This window comes from Penicillium roqueforti (assembly GCF_015533775.1).
Source record: "Penicillium roqueforti strain LCP96 04111 chromosome Unknown scaffold_02, whole genome shotgun sequence".
NCBI classification, from domain to species: domain Eukaryota; kingdom Fungi; phylum Ascomycota; class Eurotiomycetes; order Eurotiales; family Aspergillaceae; genus Penicillium; species Penicillium roqueforti.
This window is the reverse complement of record NW_024067566.1, coordinates 771,755-790,010: the sequence shown is the minus strand read 5'-3', so window position 1 is coordinate 790,010 and position 18,256 is coordinate 771,755. Positions and strand designations below refer to the sequence as shown.

Below are 18,256 nucleotides of genomic sequence, written 5' to 3'. Positions count from 1 at the left end.
TTCCCGCTCCCAATCTTTTACTCCATACTTGGTTTATAATGCTATTACTCACCTTGACACATAGCTCTACCCCAATTCAAGGAGCATTCCTGTAGGAAACTAAGACTATAGTTTCTTTATTTGCCCTATTTATTTGCCCTATCCAAAGACAAAAGTGTATTTTCTAAACCCGCTATCTGATGGTGACATACAAAGACAGGGATCATCCATGGATTTCTAATCCATCCAGTTTTTGTGCTCTGAGATCCCCACCCTTTTTTCCCCCCATGCATCTATATCATTTTTAATCTGCTCTTCTTGAGGGTGCTTTTTTTCTCCCAAGAGCGAAATATGACAGCCTACGAGTCTTCCGGAGCAATTGCGAGCGGGGAAGAGAAAGGGAACAATACCCAAACACCAAATGCGCCAGTGAGAGATACGTCAAATGCACCATTGCCCCCACCTCCAGATGGCGGATTTCATGCCTGGGCTCAGGTCGTTGCAGGACACTTGGTCGTAGCCCTGACTTGGGGCTACGCCTCCAGCTTCGGGGTGTTCCAAAATTATTATGAGTCTACGCTACCACAAGCCCCCTCCGATATTTCGTGGATCGGTGGATTCCAAGTCTTCTGTCTTTTGTTTATCTCAACGCTCTCCGGCCGCGCAACAGATGCTGGATTGGCAAGGCCGGTGGTAGCCCTAGGTGGGCTGCTGTTAGTTATCGGGACCTTTATGACGAGTCTGGCCACGGATTACTGGCAGATCTTTCTGGCTCAGGGACTTTGTATTGGCATCGGCCAGGGTCTCATGTGGCTGCCTACTGTGACATTGATCTCGACATACTTTGTCCGCTATCGGGTCTTTGCCGTCACAGCTGCTGCCACGGGAACAAGTACGGGGGGCATGATTTTCCCTGCAATGATCCAGTATCTTACCCCGAAGATCGGTAAGTCTATTTCAGCCGCACTGGTTTTCATAGCTAATCAGATAAATACATAATCAGGGTTTCCATGGGCTGTCAGGTGTATGGGATTTGTCGTGCTCATCATGGTCATAATCACCTTAGCACTTTTGCGTCCTCGACTACCACCACGCAAAGCGGGACCACTGATTGAATGGAGCGCTTTCAAGGAACCGGCCTACATGCTTTTTACCTTGGGGGTATTCCTTCTATACTGGACCCTTTATTTTGCCTTCTTCTACGTACGCTGCCAAATCCAAGATCTATAATTAATTGGGCTGACGGTTTTCCAGGTGCAAGTCTATGCGACTGAAAAGCTCAGATTGTCCCAAGAAGCCGGAGTGAATTTAATTATCGTCACCAACGCCCTTGGGATACCCATTCGCGCCCCTTGTGGCTATCTGGCCGATCGTTATATCGGGCCGCTCAACCTACTGATTCCTTGGGTAGCGCTGTGCGGCATTCTGATGTTCTGCTGGGCCGCCGTTCATACTGTGGCCGAGTTATATATCTTTGCTGTGTTTTATGGACTGGCATCGGCGGCCGCTATGGGCTTGTTCGCTGGCACTATTCCTTCATTGACCAAAGACCTGGACAAGATCGGCACTCGGGTCGGCATGTCGCTCTCTATGATAAGCTTCGGACCCTTGACCGGGCCATCCGTGGCGGGAGCGTTGATCGCGCGCACGGGAGGTGGCTATTTGGCTGGGCAAATATGGGCAGGATCAGCCTTGCTCGTGGGAGTATTGGCTCTTGGGGGAGCACGGGTCATAATATCCGGGCCACATCTCCGAGCAAAACTATGAGCTTTATATAACACTAGAAAGAGGGAAGACATTCAGAAATGAGATCAAGAAAGACATGAAAACAGAAAAAGGACTATTAAAAGAAAAAGACAAACACCAATTCGAACACTACTAGTACATGTAGGTATGTACTTGAGGCCGTTCCCGTGGTAGGTCCTTCCCTCTATAACCTTATTTCAAGTTGTTCTTCGTTCATCTCTCGCTAGCACCAATCACTTAGAAAGACATACCACTTCATCATGGAACAAACACATGAGCAGTTCATACATAGCACTTTCGACCATCTCGATACAACAGCCAAGGAGATTACGGCTGCTCTCACCCGTGGCAACTGTCGCCATGGCTTTATCGGTGGATACGCGGTGTCCCTTGTTGGTGGAATGAGGATGACAGATGTACGCCCTTTCAGTGTCTTCTCAACACTTGCACGATCACTCAAGCTAATTTGAACTACCTAGGACGTTGATATCCTCGTTGACGCAGACCCAGCCGATGTCCGAAACCTGCTGCTCCAGGTGCCCGGGTTCCAACTCTCCCAGAGCAATAACCTGGTTTTTACGCGCGATCAGGGTACGATTCGGGTTGAGATTCTTCGTGGCGGCAGAAATCGACCTTCGAGGCTACCCGATGCAAGTTCCGTTCCTCTTTACCATGTCTCCGCCAGCGACTTACCAGGACGCGTTGGCGATGTCCCGAGTTAGTGTCCTTTTGCCTTTGCACTTTATACTAGATTTCGAACTCTTACTAACCATCAGATTATAGTCCCTATTGTGCACCCCTCCGTTCTCGTGCTTACAAAGATCAAGAGATGGGCGTTTATTGCTGAATCCACCCGTCCCCAAAGTAACAGAAAGGCTCGCGGTGACTTTGAGGATATTACGGCGATCTTGAACTGGCTTGCTCGAAAGAATCTTCACATTTATTTCACGAACTACCCGGAGAAATCAAGGGACGATTTGCTTTCATGGGTTCGGAAGTTGTATGAACTACATACTACTGTTCGTGCCCTGCTTGAGATCACGATGGAGGCGCAGGACTTTGCACTTATTCGCAACTAGAGAGCTGTGAAATAGACCGACAGTCGCGGACGACACGTTCAGCAATGGTCAAATATTTCTCCTCCGTTGAGCCCCAATCCCTGGTTTTGATATTCCGAACTGCTTCTTCCACCCGTTTCTGGAAGTCTTCTTCGCTCTCATCGTCGACTTCATCGTTCTTAGTATTCAGAGGTGGGTCATGAAATATGTAAGAGGATATAAAACCAACAAGATCACTTTCCACATGATATCTGCTGCTGTCACCAATAGGGTGGTTGAGAAGATGGCGTATTAGTGATATCATGTACATTCGAGGCTTAGGTGTCAAGACCCTCAGCGTATGGTCAAAGGTAGATGTAACTTCTACGGTGTCTTGGAGAGTGAGGTCGAGAAGCGACAATGGGTACAGAAATATTCGGTGCGAACGAACTGGATCTAGACTGTGAACAAAGCCTGCTCGTTCCCATTGTCCATATATCGCAGTAGCCTCTGCGGATGGGGGAATACAAGGAATGCCCCGGTCTGATAGGGTCTGGGATGCGAGCGATAGCAGCGCATCGGGCACCGCCCATTCAACAAGCTAGGATTAGGAAGTCAGTAGAGCCCCACGACTAAATTGCTGGATAGGATATTTCATCTCTTACTCTAAGGATCAAAGGGTATCCACATCTGTACTGTATCTGTGATCCCCACTCTACAAGAGGGATATTTTTATCGACTAGAGCCTTCGCAGCCATTTCGGTGATATCCGCACGGATTTGTCGCGACGGTGTTTTGTCCTGGGGTAATGGATCCATGTTTTGATCAAGAACTTGATGTGGAAGGGATGGATCTTTGTATACATCGATGTATAAAGTGGATAAAGGGCAAACCGGTGTTGAGCGGTGAGCATGCTATAAACTTGGAAAGTGGTTGAATGCTCAATGGGCAGGCGGCCTGAAATTGAAAGGAACTAGTCATGAAATCAATCACACTTGCGACAGAATGTTCACTCCAACGACCGACTGGCCAAGTGGTTAAGGCGTCTGTCTTACATTTCATATGTTGGAGTTCACAGAAGGTCGCAGGTTCGATCCCTGCGTCGGTCATTGACTTTTTGCAAGTTCCAATTTTTGCTTTAGTCTAATGTGGTTTCTTTCTTTCTTTTTTTTGTTCTTATTAGTTACAGCGCTGTAAATTGTGCCATAGAAAATAAACCAGGAGCCCGTTGTGTAAAGATAGGGAACGTGGAAGGCCCACCTTCCTAATCGGGGCTTAATTGAAACGCGTCGCGTGTTGGACGCGACTCTCTGCACAACTCGACTTTGCCGCCCCTTCTCCCTCCCTTCATTCTATCAACCACGCTATCACACACTCGAGTAAAAAACCTCTGAAACATACATATACTTATCCATACTCATAATTTCCTGCCGTTCATCTTTTTTCTTTGAATTTTGCCAGCTGAAATACCCACACAATGGAGTGAGTGTGCCTCCTGAATTTTCTGCGCTCAAAAGCTAATGCACTACAGTCCGCTCCGAGCCAGCGATTCGGCCGCAAACCGTGGCCGGGGGGCCAACACTCGTAAGAGAGACAGAGAGGATGACATGTCCTCCCCGGCGCCATTGCCTCCTTCCAGTCGTATGTTTGCTTCTTTGTCCGGGCTGCGTCAAATTGAGACTGACGATGTTCATGTGCAGCCACTGCTTTGGGCTCATCCCCTCCTCCGATCCCCTTTGACATGGGAGATGAAGATGAGGATGAGGATAGAGGTCTAGTGCCAGATATTGATGACATTGACGAATTGGCTGAAGACGAGGACGGCATTGATCTGTTCGGTGACAACTTCGAGCGGGATTATCGAGATGCAGCGCAAGATCGCTATGAAAACGACGGATACATCGACGATGATGAAGACCATGATGAAATCGATGCCGCAACTCGTCGGCAGCTAGATGCCCGCCTAAACCAGAGAGACCGAGAACTAGCACGTCGGCGCCGCATGCCTGCCGCCTTTTTACAAGATGAGGACGATATGGAACTGGATCTGTCGCGCCAACCCCGGCGACGCAGACACCATTATGATGAGGATCGTGAAGATATTGACATGGCTGATGAGGGCATGGAAGAGCTGTCATTGGAGGAACTGGCAGATGTGAAGGCAGCCAACATTACAGACTGGGTGACACAGCCCCAGGTTCTTCGCTCCATCTATCGTGAATTCAAGGCCTTCCTGACAGAGTTCATCGACGCCGCTGGCCAGTCTGTTTACGGTAATCGAATCAAGACACTGGGTGAGGTGAACTCCGCTTCACTCGAAGTGTCGTACGCCCACCTCAGCGAGACCAAGGCAGCTTTGTCATACTTCCTCGCCAACGAACCCACCGAAGTCTTGAAGGTATTTGATCAGGTTGCGCTCGACGTTACGCTATTCCACTACCCACAATATCACGATATTCACAACGAAATCCACGTCCGCATCACTGATGTGCCGATCATTTACACCCTACGCCAGCTGCGCCAGTCGCATCTCAACTGTCTGATCCGTGTCAGTGGTGTTGTTACCCGTAGAACTGGTGTCTTCCCGCAATTGAAGTACGTCATGTTCCTCTGCAAGAAGTGCGGTATCACCTTGGGTCCGTTCCAGCAGGAAGCTAGTGCGGAGGTGAAGATCTCGTTCTGTCAGAACTGCCAGTCGCGTGGTCCCTTCACTGTCAATTCTGAAAAGACAGTCTACCGCAACTACCAGAAGTTGACCTTGCAGGAGTCGCCCGGCTCGGTTCCCGCAGGTCGTCTGCCGCGGCAGCGTGAGGTCGTTTTGCTTGCCGATCTAATCGATAGCGCTAAACCCGGTGATGAGATTGAGATTACCGGCGTCTACCGTAACAGCTACGATGCCCAACTGAACAACAAAAACGGCTTCCCGGTTTTCGCCACCGTAATTGAGGCCAACCATGTGGTCAAGGCACACGATCAGCTGGCTGGTTTCAATCTGACAGAAGAGGATGAGCGCGCAATCCGAGCCCTCTCCCGTGACCCCGATATTGTGGACAAGATTATTCGCTCTATGGCACCCAGTATTTACGGCCACCAGGATGTCAAGACTGCTGTTGCACTTTCACTCTTTGGTGGTGTTAGTAAAGAGGCCCAGGGCAAGATGCACATTCGTGGTGATATCAACGTTCTTCTTCTGGGTGATCCTGGTACCGCCAAGTCTCAAGTGCTCAAGTTTGTTGAGAAGACCGCCCACCGTGCTGTGTTTGCCACTGGTCAGGGTGCTAGTGCTGTTGGTCTCACGGCCAGTGTTCGCCGCGATCCTCTCACGAGCGAATGGACGTTGGAAGGTGGTGCGCTTGTGTTGGCTGATCGGGGTACTTGTCTTATCGATGAGTTTGACAAAATGAACGACCAGGATCGGACATCTATTCACGAAGCCATGGAACAGCAAACCATTTCTATCTCCAAGGCCGGTATTGTGACAACATTGCAGGCTCGCTGTGCTGTCGTGTCCGCGGCTAACCCCAAGGGTGGTCGGTACAACAGCTCTATCCCATTCTCCGAGAATGTCGACTTGACGGACCCTATCTTGTCTCGTTTCGATATTCTCTGTGTGGTGCGTGATTTGGTTGACCCTGCCGAGGATGAGCGCTTGGCCAACTTCGTGATTGAATCACACCACCGGTCCAACCCCGCTCGTCCCCTCCGGAACGAAAAGGGCGAGTTAGTTGATACCGACGGCAATCTTATTGACAACGAGGGTTACCGCATCAACCGAGATGGTCAGAGACTGCCTCCATCACAGGAGGAGATCGCCAAACGCGCAGCAGAGAAGCAAAGAGACGAAGAGGAGAAAGAGGGCGAGATCCCGCAGGAGCTCCTGCGGAAGTATATTATGTATGCCCGAGAGCGTTGCCACCCCAAGCTTTATCAGATCGATCAGGACAAGGTTGCCCGTCTCTTCGCAGACATGCGCCGCGAGTCCCTTGCCACCGGAGCGTACCCCATTACAGTAAGTCATCTCCCTACCGTCTATACAGTGACAATTTTCTTACTCCAATCTTCTAGGTTCGTCATCTTGAAGCGATCATGCGTATCGCAGAATCTTTCTGCAAGATGCGTCTGTCAGAGTACTGCTCCTCGCTAGATATTGACCGTGCCATCGCTGTTACTGTGGATTCGTTCATCGGCAGTCAAAAGGTCAGCTGCAAGAAGGCACTCTCTCGTGCATTTGCCAAGTATGTTTCTCTCCATCCTTGAATCTAGTGGAATCTTGTACTAATTTCTACTTTCAGATATACACTCTCCAGACCAAAGCCCCAGTCCAAGCGCCGTGCGGGCATCCCTGTCTCCAACCCTCACCTGCCGCGGGCTCAATCCATCGCCCAGTGAACGGCCTTCTAGAAGGCGGGTTGGGGCTTCCCCGTTGAATGGTTTCTTTTGTGTTTTATACCATCTTGTTTGCATCTTATGTGTGGCGTTTATGAAAGGGGACCCGTCCTCGAATTGGGCCATGACACGGTAATGAATACAAAATCAATGAATGATATTTCGAATTTGTATGTTGAGGTGGTAGCAGGCTGCGTACGCCCAAAACTACTCTACTTTATTGGGATGAATGGACCGTAGCGCATACGAAAATCCTAGGGCTGCTATGACACATAGCAGTAAATCCAACATGGTATTCCGATAACACAGGTAGGTTCAGATCTGACGTAGCCACATCCACCTTGAGATATCGCATTAAGGCGGCTAGGGTTGACCGATTCACTATTCAACCCGAACAAAACAGGTAGTTTCTACCTAATTCGTCTGCGTATGCAAGTCCAATGATATCTTAATTCAAGTTATGACCTCATCTTAGATCGCATTCCAAGCCGAAGAATGTTCGATATCTATGGAGTACCGAGTCCCGAATACTTCTCCGCATACTAGATAGATGTCGGCTAAACTGTCTGGAGAGGCTGGCATTATATTCGAAATGCAAGGTTTTATATGCAGATACAGCGAACTAGCATTCGAATCGGTCATATTCAGCCACCGCTCATTGGCCATAACTGATATCCCAACCTTTTTAGTGGTATCCACGGGGACTGCAAGTGAAGTTGCGTCCTTCTCCCTCGGCAGATGAGCTCATCACTTTGGATCTTTCTAGACTGCACGAGATCTGGAGATGCGGAAAGTAACAGAAGATATCATGTTGCATACACATTCCAGGAACAGAAGATGATATCAAGGTGGAATGGCAACGTCATTCCCCGGGGTGGGCTATTTTTGGTAGCCGAGGAATCTCCATCCCTTTATGTACAATGTACAAAGTACGTGCCTGATTAGCTGGGATGTCCCCAGATGTCCAGTCGAAGTCAATGTACAGAGTACATAGCAGTCAGTTCCTGAACTGTCACAACATGTCAAAGTGGAACCTTGGCGATGATTTGGTATTAGCCTCTACGGCTATAACGCCAGTCTGGGGATTCGGCAGAGCGAGAAAAAGTTAACACAAGCCCGAACGGCATAGCATAAAAACATGAACACATATAATGTAAAGAAAGAAATAGAAAGATCGACAGGGCCAAGTGAAAGAGGATGATTTCCCCAAGGAGACGATCACTGGGCAATTTACGTATGCTCGCCTCTCCCGTGTTCCCTAATCCCCTTGCCCCCCCTCCTTTCTCCCTTAGACTTCTTTTTCTTTCTTTCACTTTGATTCTGTTATACCTTCTCGCTTATTGAATGTTGAACTTGACCTGTGGTAGTCCATACTATCTTACCCCTGATTATCACTGTTTCAGCACTACCTCCTGCCACTTTCTTCCGCATTCGTGCGACACCTAACGCGGCATCTCATTGCACGCAAACGGCCTCTCCACCCACACCTTGTTTCAGAGGCGAAATATCCTTCACAATGAATGCCACTCCAGCGTTTGGATATGCGCCTGGCGTGTCGCTGGCCCCGCAGGGTACGTAACCAGAAGCTTGACCTCCCCTAAATCATAGGATATCAGACGTTACCGCTGGGGGTAGTTTGAACCCCCCTCCCCTGATCCATAAATGACACCTTCCCTTGACTTTCTGGTCTTCTATCTTTTTCAGACCTGTGACTGATTCAAAACGTCTCTGCGACCAACAGAATACCAAGATTCTCCAACAGCGGCCAGTTTTGGCTCCAATAACCCCTTCCGGAACCGCGCTCTTTCGCCTGGATCCATTTCATCGATCAACCGTCCGGAACGCCCACGCTCTACAAACCCATTCTTAGACGACGCTGAGGGTATACCTCTGCAGCCGACCCCTGGCGTGTCGACTAGTGCCAATATGTTCTCTCCAATTGAGAAGAATGATATGTCGTCCAACACTCGGGAGCTCTTTGTATGTTTCGGAATCTTGAACCTACATACTCAAATCTGGTCTAACCTCTTAATAGGAATCCCTCTCCCTCAAGCCTGCCCCCCAGATAAATCTTCCTCGGCCTGCGGCGTCTGACGCCACCCAACGCACTCCCTCGAATCGCACCAAACCCTCAAGGGAGCGCCCGGAGCGTCCAGCAGGACGACCGGCGGTGTCAAAACAGAAAGATCTGCTCGACATATTCGCCGACCCCCCTGCTTTGTCCCAAACCTCCAAGGACAAGGCGCCCCGTCGTGCTCGGCGGAACTCGGAGTCTTCGGTAATGGATCGAGGTTCGCTGTTGGACCTTGATGACGACGACGACAAGCGCCGACGTGAACGGCGTCGCGAGCGTGAGAGTCGCAGCAAAGATGGCAAATCGCGCTCGGGCCGCAAGGATCGACGACTTGATATCATTGATAAGTTGGATGTGACGAGTATTTACGGTACCGGAAGTAAGTATCACGGTTTTTTCAGTATACGGCTCATGCTAACTGCAATAATAGTGTTCCACCACGATGGTCCGTTTGATGCCTGCAACCCTCATCGCAATCGCCGCGGCGTGCGTACCGCGCCAATGCAAGCTTTCCCCAAGGGTTCCAGCAACATGGCTCTGGGCGGCGCAGGGCCCAACAACTCTAACATCGATCTTGACCTTTTCCATGGCAGGATGGAGGAGGGACACACCGACTTCTCGACCGCTGCGAGCCGCAACGCTGAGACGGCTGTCATGGATCCCACTGCCCGAGTAGACCCGATTCATGGGCCGCAGAGTATGGGACTGGGAACCAGCACCTTCCTCGATGGAGCTCCGGCTAGTCGGTCTGCCATTTCACGCCATCAGACTGAGAATGAAAACGGTATGGGACCGAATGGTGGCCTTGCACGGAAGAAGAGTTTGGCTCAGCGACTACGTGGACGAGGTGCTCCTGGTCGCATTGCTTATCCAAACGACAACTACCCCCCTGCGCCACAGGTGAGCTCCAGCCATTCTGGAACCTCCCGGGGTTATGAAAGAAACCCCTACTTCCAAGAAGACGAATATGAGGAAGAGTGGGACAAAAAGGGATCGAGTATCGAAGCTCGCCTCGAGGGCGGCCGAGTTCGATCGTCCAGCAGTCCTAAGCAAATGGAGCACAAGATCATCAGCGAGCGACCTTACGAAGAGTCGAGGCTAAACACTGCTGGTGGTGGTGGTGGGTTCTTGAACCGGATGAAGAGTCTGCGCAAACCCAAGCCGGAAAGACGGACTAGCGACTAGGTCACCTAGCAGTCACACATTGAGCCTGTCCCGGAAATATACGATGTAGCAAGCGGGCCTTTCTCACTCGGGTGCACCTCCGGGATGTGTCAAATCCATGATTCCCTCACTATCTCACCATCCAACTCCTCAATGGGGAGGGATGGTTCCACACGTTAATACCCAGCATCAAGCACCGATGAACGCACGGCGCCTAACATGGCGTTCGTATCTTTCGGAAGAGAGTGCTTCCAAGTGCTTCTGATTCTAGACCGCCATGAAACACAATGCCCTGATCTTAAGATAAGACCATGGCTATGATCGGAGTTTTTTCCAAGGTTTTTTTCTTTCTTGTATCTCAGCTTCAGTCTTGCTTTCAGAGACATGTATTTTTTTACCGATTGCTGTTTTCCATGTCAGTTTGAAAAGGATATGATAATTGAACTCGTTGGTTCCAACATGGTTTCATCCCTGATCTCTATCTGTAGAAGTATTAGACTGAACATGTCATTAATGACTCTGCCACGCCTTCGTTAGATTTTACAAGTACAGTGACACAGCAAATGTTTTAGCTGGCTAGAGTTTACTGGAATTTTATACTCCGTATTCCGTATGTTGGATGGCAACGAATATTCAGTTCTGGAGTTTCCTTGGACGCACTGACCTTCAAGCTAAGCGCCGTGCATATTTTTCGTGAGATATAGCTTTTGCCTATTAGAAGACAATACATTGTTCTCTATAGATATCATCTCAAACGGGGCCTCGTTTCAACGCAAGGCCTCATGACCACTTGGATCGCTAACGATAGAAACCGATGATAATGTAACTTCGAGTTTGTATATCCAAGATATATATCAGTTTAGAGTAATGATGATTCCGAAGATATTTAAGAAGTATCATTTGCCATATAAACCTGTCTCTATCATCTCCAAATCTCTCCATCATTGAACTCTCTATCCTTCCAAAATCGCACACATATACCACCATGGGTCAATCTTCATCGAGGTACCTCAACGTATACATTGTATACACCCTATGCACTCCTTCCGGGCACCCGACCCGCTCAGCCCTCTTCGTTAGTGAGGAGGGATCTTCTACTGGCGACCACTACTACCTCGCCGACGATGCCGTCTGGGGGTATTGCTACAATCGTGAACGAGTGACATACTCGACCCAACACCCGAAATTCAAGGGTACTGAGTTGGTGTTCACGGGCACCACACGTCTTCGAAGATATCCTAAGAGCTGGGACTCTCTGCTGTGCAACTTGCCTGCTGAGCGACTGAGCGGGAAACAAATGGTGGCTATGTCTCGTGAGAAGGCGGAGGATTTGCTTTGCCATGAGGCTTTGACTTTGTTGAGAATAAATATATCTTGATGTGCCTCTTCACGCCATTGATATAATGGCCTGGTTTGGTTGGGTGGACTGGTGAAACTGGTCTGTTGGTTCTGTTGGTTCCATTGGTCCTGGCGTTCTGTTGTTCTGTTGTTCTGTTGTTCCGTGATCTATATAGTCCTTGTTATTGAATCTATTGGTATTTATAGGCTTACAGGTTGGCTTCTATAGATATAGTAATATTAAAGCCATAGTATAGGCTTGGGGAACTGAAACTGACTTCAAACAATGGAGAGGCGCCTTTGTGATTTCTTTGGAAAAGAGAAACAGAAATAGAAATAAGAATAAAACAGACAAAGAGTATTTAAGAGTCAGCGTTCGCCGTGTAAATCTACCTCCATATCATCCCCAAGTCTACTCCTCGAGCTCTCTATATCTTTCTGCAAAGACAAACCCTCGAAGCAACTTTTTCTACTATGAACAATACCACGAAGAGTATCACCGACACCATGGTCAACGTCACTTTGGCGGAGCCCCAAAGACACAAAGTCTACATTGTCAAATACAACTTCGCCTCCTCTCCCCCAGAAGGCGACTCGGCCATCTTTGTCAAGACCAACGAAGAGGTCGGCCACATTCACTTCATTGCCTCTAAAGATGCCGGCGCCCACTTATACCACGACCGTGTGAGCGTCAGGGCGCATGAAGTCACGGAAATAGGAGAAAGCCTGATGCTAATAGGCACTACCCTTATCAAGAACTACCCCGGTAGTTGGGATGAGGCGCTGCGGGTAATCGAGGAGAACCAGCAGTATGTGACACCTGCAACTTCCTTGGCTTTGTCAGGCTCTGCCCAAGCTAGGATGAGGCGTTTGAGGGTCTCTCGCTGGACTCAGGAGTGTGCTAGGCCAGCGTTGGAGAAGGCTGGGCTTTTGGAGAAGTTGGAATGAGCTCGAAGGGGATTGAGGAGGGGGGAAGAAGAAGAGTATATGGTTTGAGGATATGGACCAAGAGCAGACGAGGAAATAGTGCAGTTGATATAGGAATTCTATGAGAGCTAAAGTTGGAAATGTACCGAGTAGTACTTCGATGTTTGTATACTTTTTACTTCAATGGACGCTATCGTTTTCCGTAACACCCTCACTTTGAAGCTCTCCAGCTTCTGCCATTTCAATCCTCCGAGGTTCTCTATCAGATTCACCATGGAGGATCGACCAAACCTGACCAACCCGCGTTTTACTCTCGAACTTGAATTTGTCTCGTCCCTCGCCAACCCTTACTATTTGTCACACTTGGCAGTCACTTATCCCAATCTCCTGGGTATCGCTCGTGCCGACGATGACGATGACTCCCCCTCGCCAGACGCGCAGGCATTTGCAGCCTACCTAGCCTACCTCTACTCCTACTGGAAGACACCGGAGTACTCTCAGTTCCTCACCCACCCTGGTCCCACACTGCGAGCGCTTCGACTGCTCCAGGAGGAGAACTTCCGCCGTGACATTATTCTACCCCAGGTCATTGAAGGTCTGGCAGGGGTCAGTGTCCCTGAACCAGCCCAGGCCGAAACCGACACGGCAGATGAAAAGCAGGAAGATGTCCAAAATGGGAAGACATGATGCGTTTGAATTCCGATCCTACGATCGCTGCGACCGAGATGTCATACGAACACACCGCGCCCTGACATTTTTAAGTCGAACAAGAAATTCAAACTCTGGTGATTTCATTTCCACCGAGCCCCCCTTTGGCGGAGTTGAGCATGGGAGTTTGGTGAACGTGCTGTGCGACCGAGGATTCTCAGGCCCCCGAGGTTTCGGAGTTATCAATCGAACTCCCAGTGAACTCCGATTTTTCAAGTGCCCCATTTGCTCTGACGACAGTGGCAGAGAATTGCGGGGGAAAAGACTAAGCGGCGTTGGAGATGACCGACAATATATCTCCGAGCTGAAGACGCTATGTCATTTTGGGGTTATCGCCACACTCTCCTAATAATGAAGGGGATAGCAATTGGAATTAACAATATTATCTTGATGCGCAATTCTTCCGAAACACGAAAACAATATGAAAAAGATAAACCCTAGGACCTTCTATGTATACGTAAGACTAGACAGGAGTGGACGAACAGGTAGAATATAGAATACGCCCGATGATCCCGGAGCCCAATCTTGTTTTAATTTTTTCTTCTATCATCTCCCCTTTCCAACTTCCATTCCTTTCAAATCAGTACATTTTGAAGATTTCTGTGCCTTTTCAGACTCGTTACGACAGAGCCCCGCCCCCTGGTAATCGGCCCTGAACTATTCCGTGCACAAGTACCTCATCAACCCCGTTGTCATCTACATACTCCGTACGTTGCGCCGGTTCGAACATTCCAACGTCTCTCCCATGGACCTTAACTAATACTCTCTCAGGCACTCTCGCTTGTCTCTAATTCATCTTTCACCTCGAATACTACCAAGTTCCCCTCTTTCGTGGAACCCCCGCCTGGAACTGCATGTGACACTGCGTTTCCAATGGAATCTGTTCGCCAGTCTTGCCGGCCAAAGCACCAGGTCTTGACCTTGAAATGTTATCCTAAATACCAGAAGGGAGTGTCGGAGGTTCGGCCGAACTCCAGCGAACTCTCATACCTGCTATACTATACGAGCACGCGCCGCAGCAAGTTGACCAAGGTCTGCGGTTTTCTGGAGAAGAGGGTTGCCCGAGATGTCTGGAGACGCAGAATAGGGTGAGCGCAGACTCTGATCGCCCGAGTAATCGGACTCGGACAAGACGAATGACTGACCGATTTCGTTACAGAAATGTTCAGGTGGCGCTGCATATCCTAGCTGCAATCATCGAAAAAGTTCCTCGCGACCTTCCTATCTACGCCCGATCCGTCATGACAGTAATCGATACCATTCTGCGATCCAACGATATAAATATGGTGGAGGAATCGATTGTGACCTTCGAAATGTTCTGCCGATATCAGGACATTGCGGCCATCGCGGCTGACCAGAGCCTTGCACATCAATACCGAGAAGTTGTGCGAACTTACACCGGCCTTGCCGACCCGGGATTTACATCAAATGCGAACACAGATTTCAGCCCGCAGGTGGCTATCCGGTGGAGAAATGCGGGATTGCGCGCTATTAGAGCGGTGGTCAGCTCAGAGACCTTGACCGCCGATGGAGGAACATTGCTGAAGCTCTGTTTGCCGGTTATACTGAAGAACCTCTATTCTGAAGATGAGAATCTTCTCATAACACTGAAAGAAAAGCTATCCGAAACCGAGGCAAATGAACGCGAGCCGCCCAAACCCCGCCGAATGAGTGTCAACACGGTGCACACAGTGGACGTGGCAGAAGGTGACCCCGAGCTGGCAGCGCAGTCGGCCGCTGAGGCGGATCGAAAGGCGGAAATGGATGCACGGGTCTTGGCCCTGCGCTGTCTTGAGCAGACTATCGCCTCGGGGAGTAACCGGGGCCAGATCCGTATTGTAGTAACGGTCATTCTACAGTTCATTTCGAGAAAGGGCTTCCCGCAGAGCGAAAAGCGCGGCGAGATTACCGAGGGCAAATGTGGCAACTGGGCAACATCTCTGATCGACCTCATTGCGAACTGGTGCCCGGTGCAAGTTCGTTTTATCATCTTGATCACAGCTATGGAGATTCTCCATGATACAACCCCAAAGGAGGATGCATTACAGTCATCATTCACCATTCTCTCTGTGGTGGATTCGCTTCTCAAATCGTCTGTGAACATGATTGGACTCAGTGTCATGGATGTCCTCTATGGACTCATGCACTACGCTTCTGAGATACTGTCACCGTCAGAGCGTACTGGCTCTGCAGACGGAGAGAAGAAAAATCGACAAGCTGAAATCGTGGTTCAAATCTCTCCCCAACGACAGGATCTTCTTACGCTACTGGAACAGTCTATTGGAGATCTTGCAACACACATATACTACGGAGACCAAGTCGAAGACATGATGCGGGCCATTCTCAGGCGCTTTAAGCCTCATCTCCACCATGATAGTTCCTCGCCATCCACATTGGCAACCGTTCAGGAATCCGGAGTGACACATGAGGCGACAAGTGACGAACCAGAGACAAATGGAGACAAAGCAAGCACAGAAACCTTCTCGCATGCTGCCGCTAAACTGACTGCTCTCCGAGCCGTCAAGGCCATCTTGGTTGTGGCCAATTCAAAAACGCTAGCAACCATGTCTGGTGTAGAATCTAGACATTCAGTCGGGATCCATGTGTGGGAAGGAACCCAAGTACTTCTTCGTGATGTGGATCGTGATGTTCGCTATGCCTATTCCGATGCATTCTTATCATGGCTGCAGATTGAGACCAATGGGAACGACCTCAAGGTGCGATTAGATTCACCCAAGTACATCAAGACTCCCAAGAAAGACACCGAGCAGATGGATAGGCCGACTCGACGAGGTTCGTCGGTCCCTGCGACCCAGAGGGACAAAGTGGCGCTGGTGGCACAGTCGAACTTCCTCCGCCTTCTGCACCTGGCTATCTACGATGCTGCAATCGAGGCAGCGACCGAGGAAGCCGAGATCCTCCTGCTGCACCTACTTCTTGCAAATCTTGTCGAGAACCTCGGGGTGAATGCCGCTCAATTCGGTGTCCCTATGGTCTTTAAATTGCAAGACGACTTGTTTACATCTATGGATTTGAGTTCCTTCGCAGCTCGCGTTAACATTGGCAGCTTGGTACACGGATACCTTCTTGCGCTGTCTCAGCATTTCGACATCCAGTCCTCCCCCGTGGGCCAGGAGATAAGTAATGAGATTCAGCAGCGACAGGCCAAGGGATACTGGCTTTCTAAAATCCGCCTACCCCCAGTCGATCTTCATGCCATTGTTTTTGACAGCGAGAAGAGGTCTGACAATGACTCCACCTCCCCACCCCTATTGACACCATTCTGCAACGTCGAAGGACTTGTCTATATGATTGAGGAGTCTTATTGCAAATTGGTATCTTCTCCTCCAGAAAGCCCCTCCTCGGCTTCTTCCCCAGCACGAGGATTCACGTTCCCGGTACTTGGCTCCACAGCAACAGTCAAATCCCAGGTTGAGAGCCACCTCCCGTCCGTCGTGAAGGAACAGATGTTGTCTCCGTGGTCTCGCGAGGCATGTTTGGCAGCTGTCGATAAGGAAAGCACTGGAACACCATCGGTATCTGGCTCTCGAGCTACTACAAATCCCCGCTACAACCAAACCAACATGGCTACGAATGGCTCACCCGCCGGCTCCCAATATAACCGCCGCATGAGCATTCCAGAGATCTCAGGCTCGTCATCCAACAGTTCAAGCAGGAGCTCGCCTGTTCGCGTCAATGAGCTTCGACGCGTGCTTTCGGTTACTAGCGACTCCCATGATCGACGCCTCAGTCCGCTACGTGGACGACTTGACGCATCGAATGACAGTTCCGTTTCTTCCGGGAGCGAAAGCATGATGAGCGGCAACTTCTCTGTTTCCGAGATAGATGGAGATGCTACCTCAATCCGACCAGAGAGCCAACGAACACCCGATGACGATGGACTGGAGACACCCCGCGCCACGCCTGCGGCATTTTTCCTATCAGGCGATAAAGCCGAAGACATCCCTCCCGTGCCACCGGTCCCAACTGGCTTGTCGATCCCAGGTGGCTTCCCGAATGACTCACAGCGCTCGCTGGCCTCATATGATCGTCCATTCACCGCACCAGCCCCATCGGGACCTCCAGCGAGAGACAGGGCTGATGCCAATGCCTTAAACTACAAGCCTCTAAACCGCAACAAGAGCCGGTCCAACCACAGCCTTGCCACATCTGGGATTCCCGAACTCTTAACCGACTATGAGACCAATGACCTAAATGGCAACCACCAAGATCAACTACGGAAGCTCTTGGATGGGTTCCTCTCGCCAAACGAGAATAAGCTGACGAATGGATCCCGCCCGGCAACTGCCATATCTGCCTCCAAGGCTCTGCCGAGCAGATCTAGCAGCACACGACGCAGTGGAGGCCTTGGTCGGCCACCTTATTGATTTTCTTTGTTTGATTCATACCTCATCATTCTGCGGGCATCTCCACAGCTGTTTCCATTCCATGGCCCTTCATATGTCTATATAATTTTCTTTCTGTTAGGGTCTTTTTTTCTCACCCGCCTGCCTCGCCCTCCCTTGTTTTTCATGTTTTGATTTGCCGGTCGCGGTTTTACAGCGGTTTGCGATACGCATGTCCTTTTTGTTTTGTCGGTTATTTTACTTCGGCTCGGTGCCCATCATTGTCTTTTTCTTTTTCATTTGCATATTTTTTTTTGAACGCTTGGACTCTTGTTTCTTGTCTGTCGGCACGCACATCTTCTTTTCCTTTGTTAGCTTGCGATGAGTAGTCGCAGCGTTGTGTAACTAGCTACATTGTCAATAGACATAAAATAGACGGTGCTAGAACGAACATGGCAAGAAATGGTAGTTCTATAAATGTAACCAACCAGCCATACGGCGTTGGATTGGACTTCGAATTTGAGGCTAGTATCCAAAATATGAAGCACACG

The 18,256-nt window shown here is 49.7% G+C and overlaps 9 protein-coding genes across 9 annotated transcripts; 8 read left to right on the top strand and 1 right to left on the bottom strand.

Moving 5' to 3' along the window:
* Positions 1-330: 330 nt before the first annotated feature.
* On the top strand, positions 331-1,746 carry LCP9604111_1774 (uncharacterized protein; the record flags this gene model as incomplete). The annotated part of the gene is made up of 3 exons (XM_039069177.1): positions 331-925; positions 983-1,182; positions 1,234-1,746. 3 exons carry the CDS (start codon positions 331-333, stop codon positions 1,744-1,746), a joined length of 1,308 nt encoding a protein of 435 aa, XP_038931901.1.
* Positions 1,747-1,985: 239 nt separating this feature from the next.
* Positions 1,986-2,804, top strand: LCP9604111_1773 (uncharacterized protein; the record flags this gene model as incomplete). Its single annotated transcript, XM_039069176.1, has 3 exons — positions 1,986-2,141; positions 2,205-2,442; positions 2,509-2,804. The coding sequence occupies 3 exons, from the start codon at positions 1,986-1,988 to the stop codon at positions 2,802-2,804; spliced, it is 690 nt and encodes a 229-aa protein (XP_038931900.1).
* A 342-nt stretch (positions 2,805-3,146) lies between these two features.
* Positions 3,147-3,580, bottom strand: LCP9604111_1772 (uncharacterized protein; the record flags this gene model as incomplete). The annotated part of the gene is made up of 3 exons (XM_039069175.1): positions 3,147-3,155; positions 3,214-3,363; positions 3,428-3,580. 3 exons carry the CDS (start codon positions 3,578-3,580, stop codon positions 3,147-3,149), a joined length of 312 nt encoding a protein of 103 aa, XP_038931899.1.
* Positions 3,581-4,239: 659 nt separating this feature from the next.
* LCP9604111_1771 (MCM DNA helicase complex subunit MCM2) lies at positions 4,240-7,151 on the top strand (the record flags this gene model as incomplete). The annotated part of the gene is made up of 5 exons (XM_039069174.1): positions 4,240-4,244; positions 4,294-4,403; positions 4,463-6,771; positions 6,828-6,997; positions 7,055-7,151. 5 exons carry the CDS (start codon positions 4,240-4,242, stop codon positions 7,149-7,151), a joined length of 2,691 nt encoding a protein of 896 aa, XP_038931898.1.
* A 1,513-nt stretch (positions 7,152-8,664) lies between these two features.
* LCP9604111_1770 (Pal1 family protein) lies at positions 8,665-10,407 on the top strand (the record flags this gene model as incomplete). The annotated part of the gene is made up of 4 exons (XM_039069173.1): positions 8,665-8,719; positions 8,890-9,128; positions 9,184-9,601; positions 9,653-10,407. 4 exons carry the CDS (start codon positions 8,665-8,667, stop codon positions 10,405-10,407), a joined length of 1,467 nt encoding a protein of 488 aa, XP_038931897.1.
* Positions 10,408-11,371: 964 nt separating this feature from the next.
* Positions 11,372-11,764, top strand: LCP9604111_1769 (uncharacterized protein; the record flags this gene model as incomplete). Its single annotated transcript, XM_039069171.1, has 1 exon — positions 11,372-11,764. The coding sequence occupies one exon, from the start codon at positions 11,372-11,374 to the stop codon at positions 11,762-11,764; it is 393 nt and encodes a 130-aa protein (XP_038931896.1).
* A 467-nt stretch (positions 11,765-12,231) lies between these two features.
* Positions 12,232-12,672, top strand: LCP9604111_1768 (uncharacterized protein; the record flags this gene model as incomplete). Its single annotated transcript, XM_039069170.1, has 1 exon — positions 12,232-12,672. One exon carries the CDS (start codon positions 12,232-12,234, stop codon positions 12,670-12,672), a length of 441 nt encoding a protein of 146 aa, XP_038931895.1.
* Positions 12,673-12,924: 252 nt separating this feature from the next.
* LCP9604111_1767 (mediator of RNA polymerase II transcription subunit 31) lies at positions 12,925-13,338 on the top strand (the record flags this gene model as incomplete). The annotated part of the gene is made up of 1 exon (XM_039069169.1): positions 12,925-13,338. The coding sequence occupies one exon, from the start codon at positions 12,925-12,927 to the stop codon at positions 13,336-13,338; it is 414 nt and encodes a 137-aa protein (XP_038931894.1).
* A 470-nt stretch (positions 13,339-13,808) lies between these two features.
* On the top strand, positions 13,809-17,747 carry LCP9604111_1766 (uncharacterized protein; the record flags this gene model as incomplete). The annotated part of the gene is made up of 4 exons (XM_039069168.1): positions 13,809-13,816; positions 14,033-14,066; positions 14,131-14,447; positions 14,519-17,747. 4 exons carry the CDS (start codon positions 13,809-13,811, stop codon positions 17,745-17,747), a joined length of 3,588 nt encoding a protein of 1,195 aa, XP_038931893.1.
* Between the last annotated feature and the right edge of the window lie 509 nt (positions 17,748-18,256).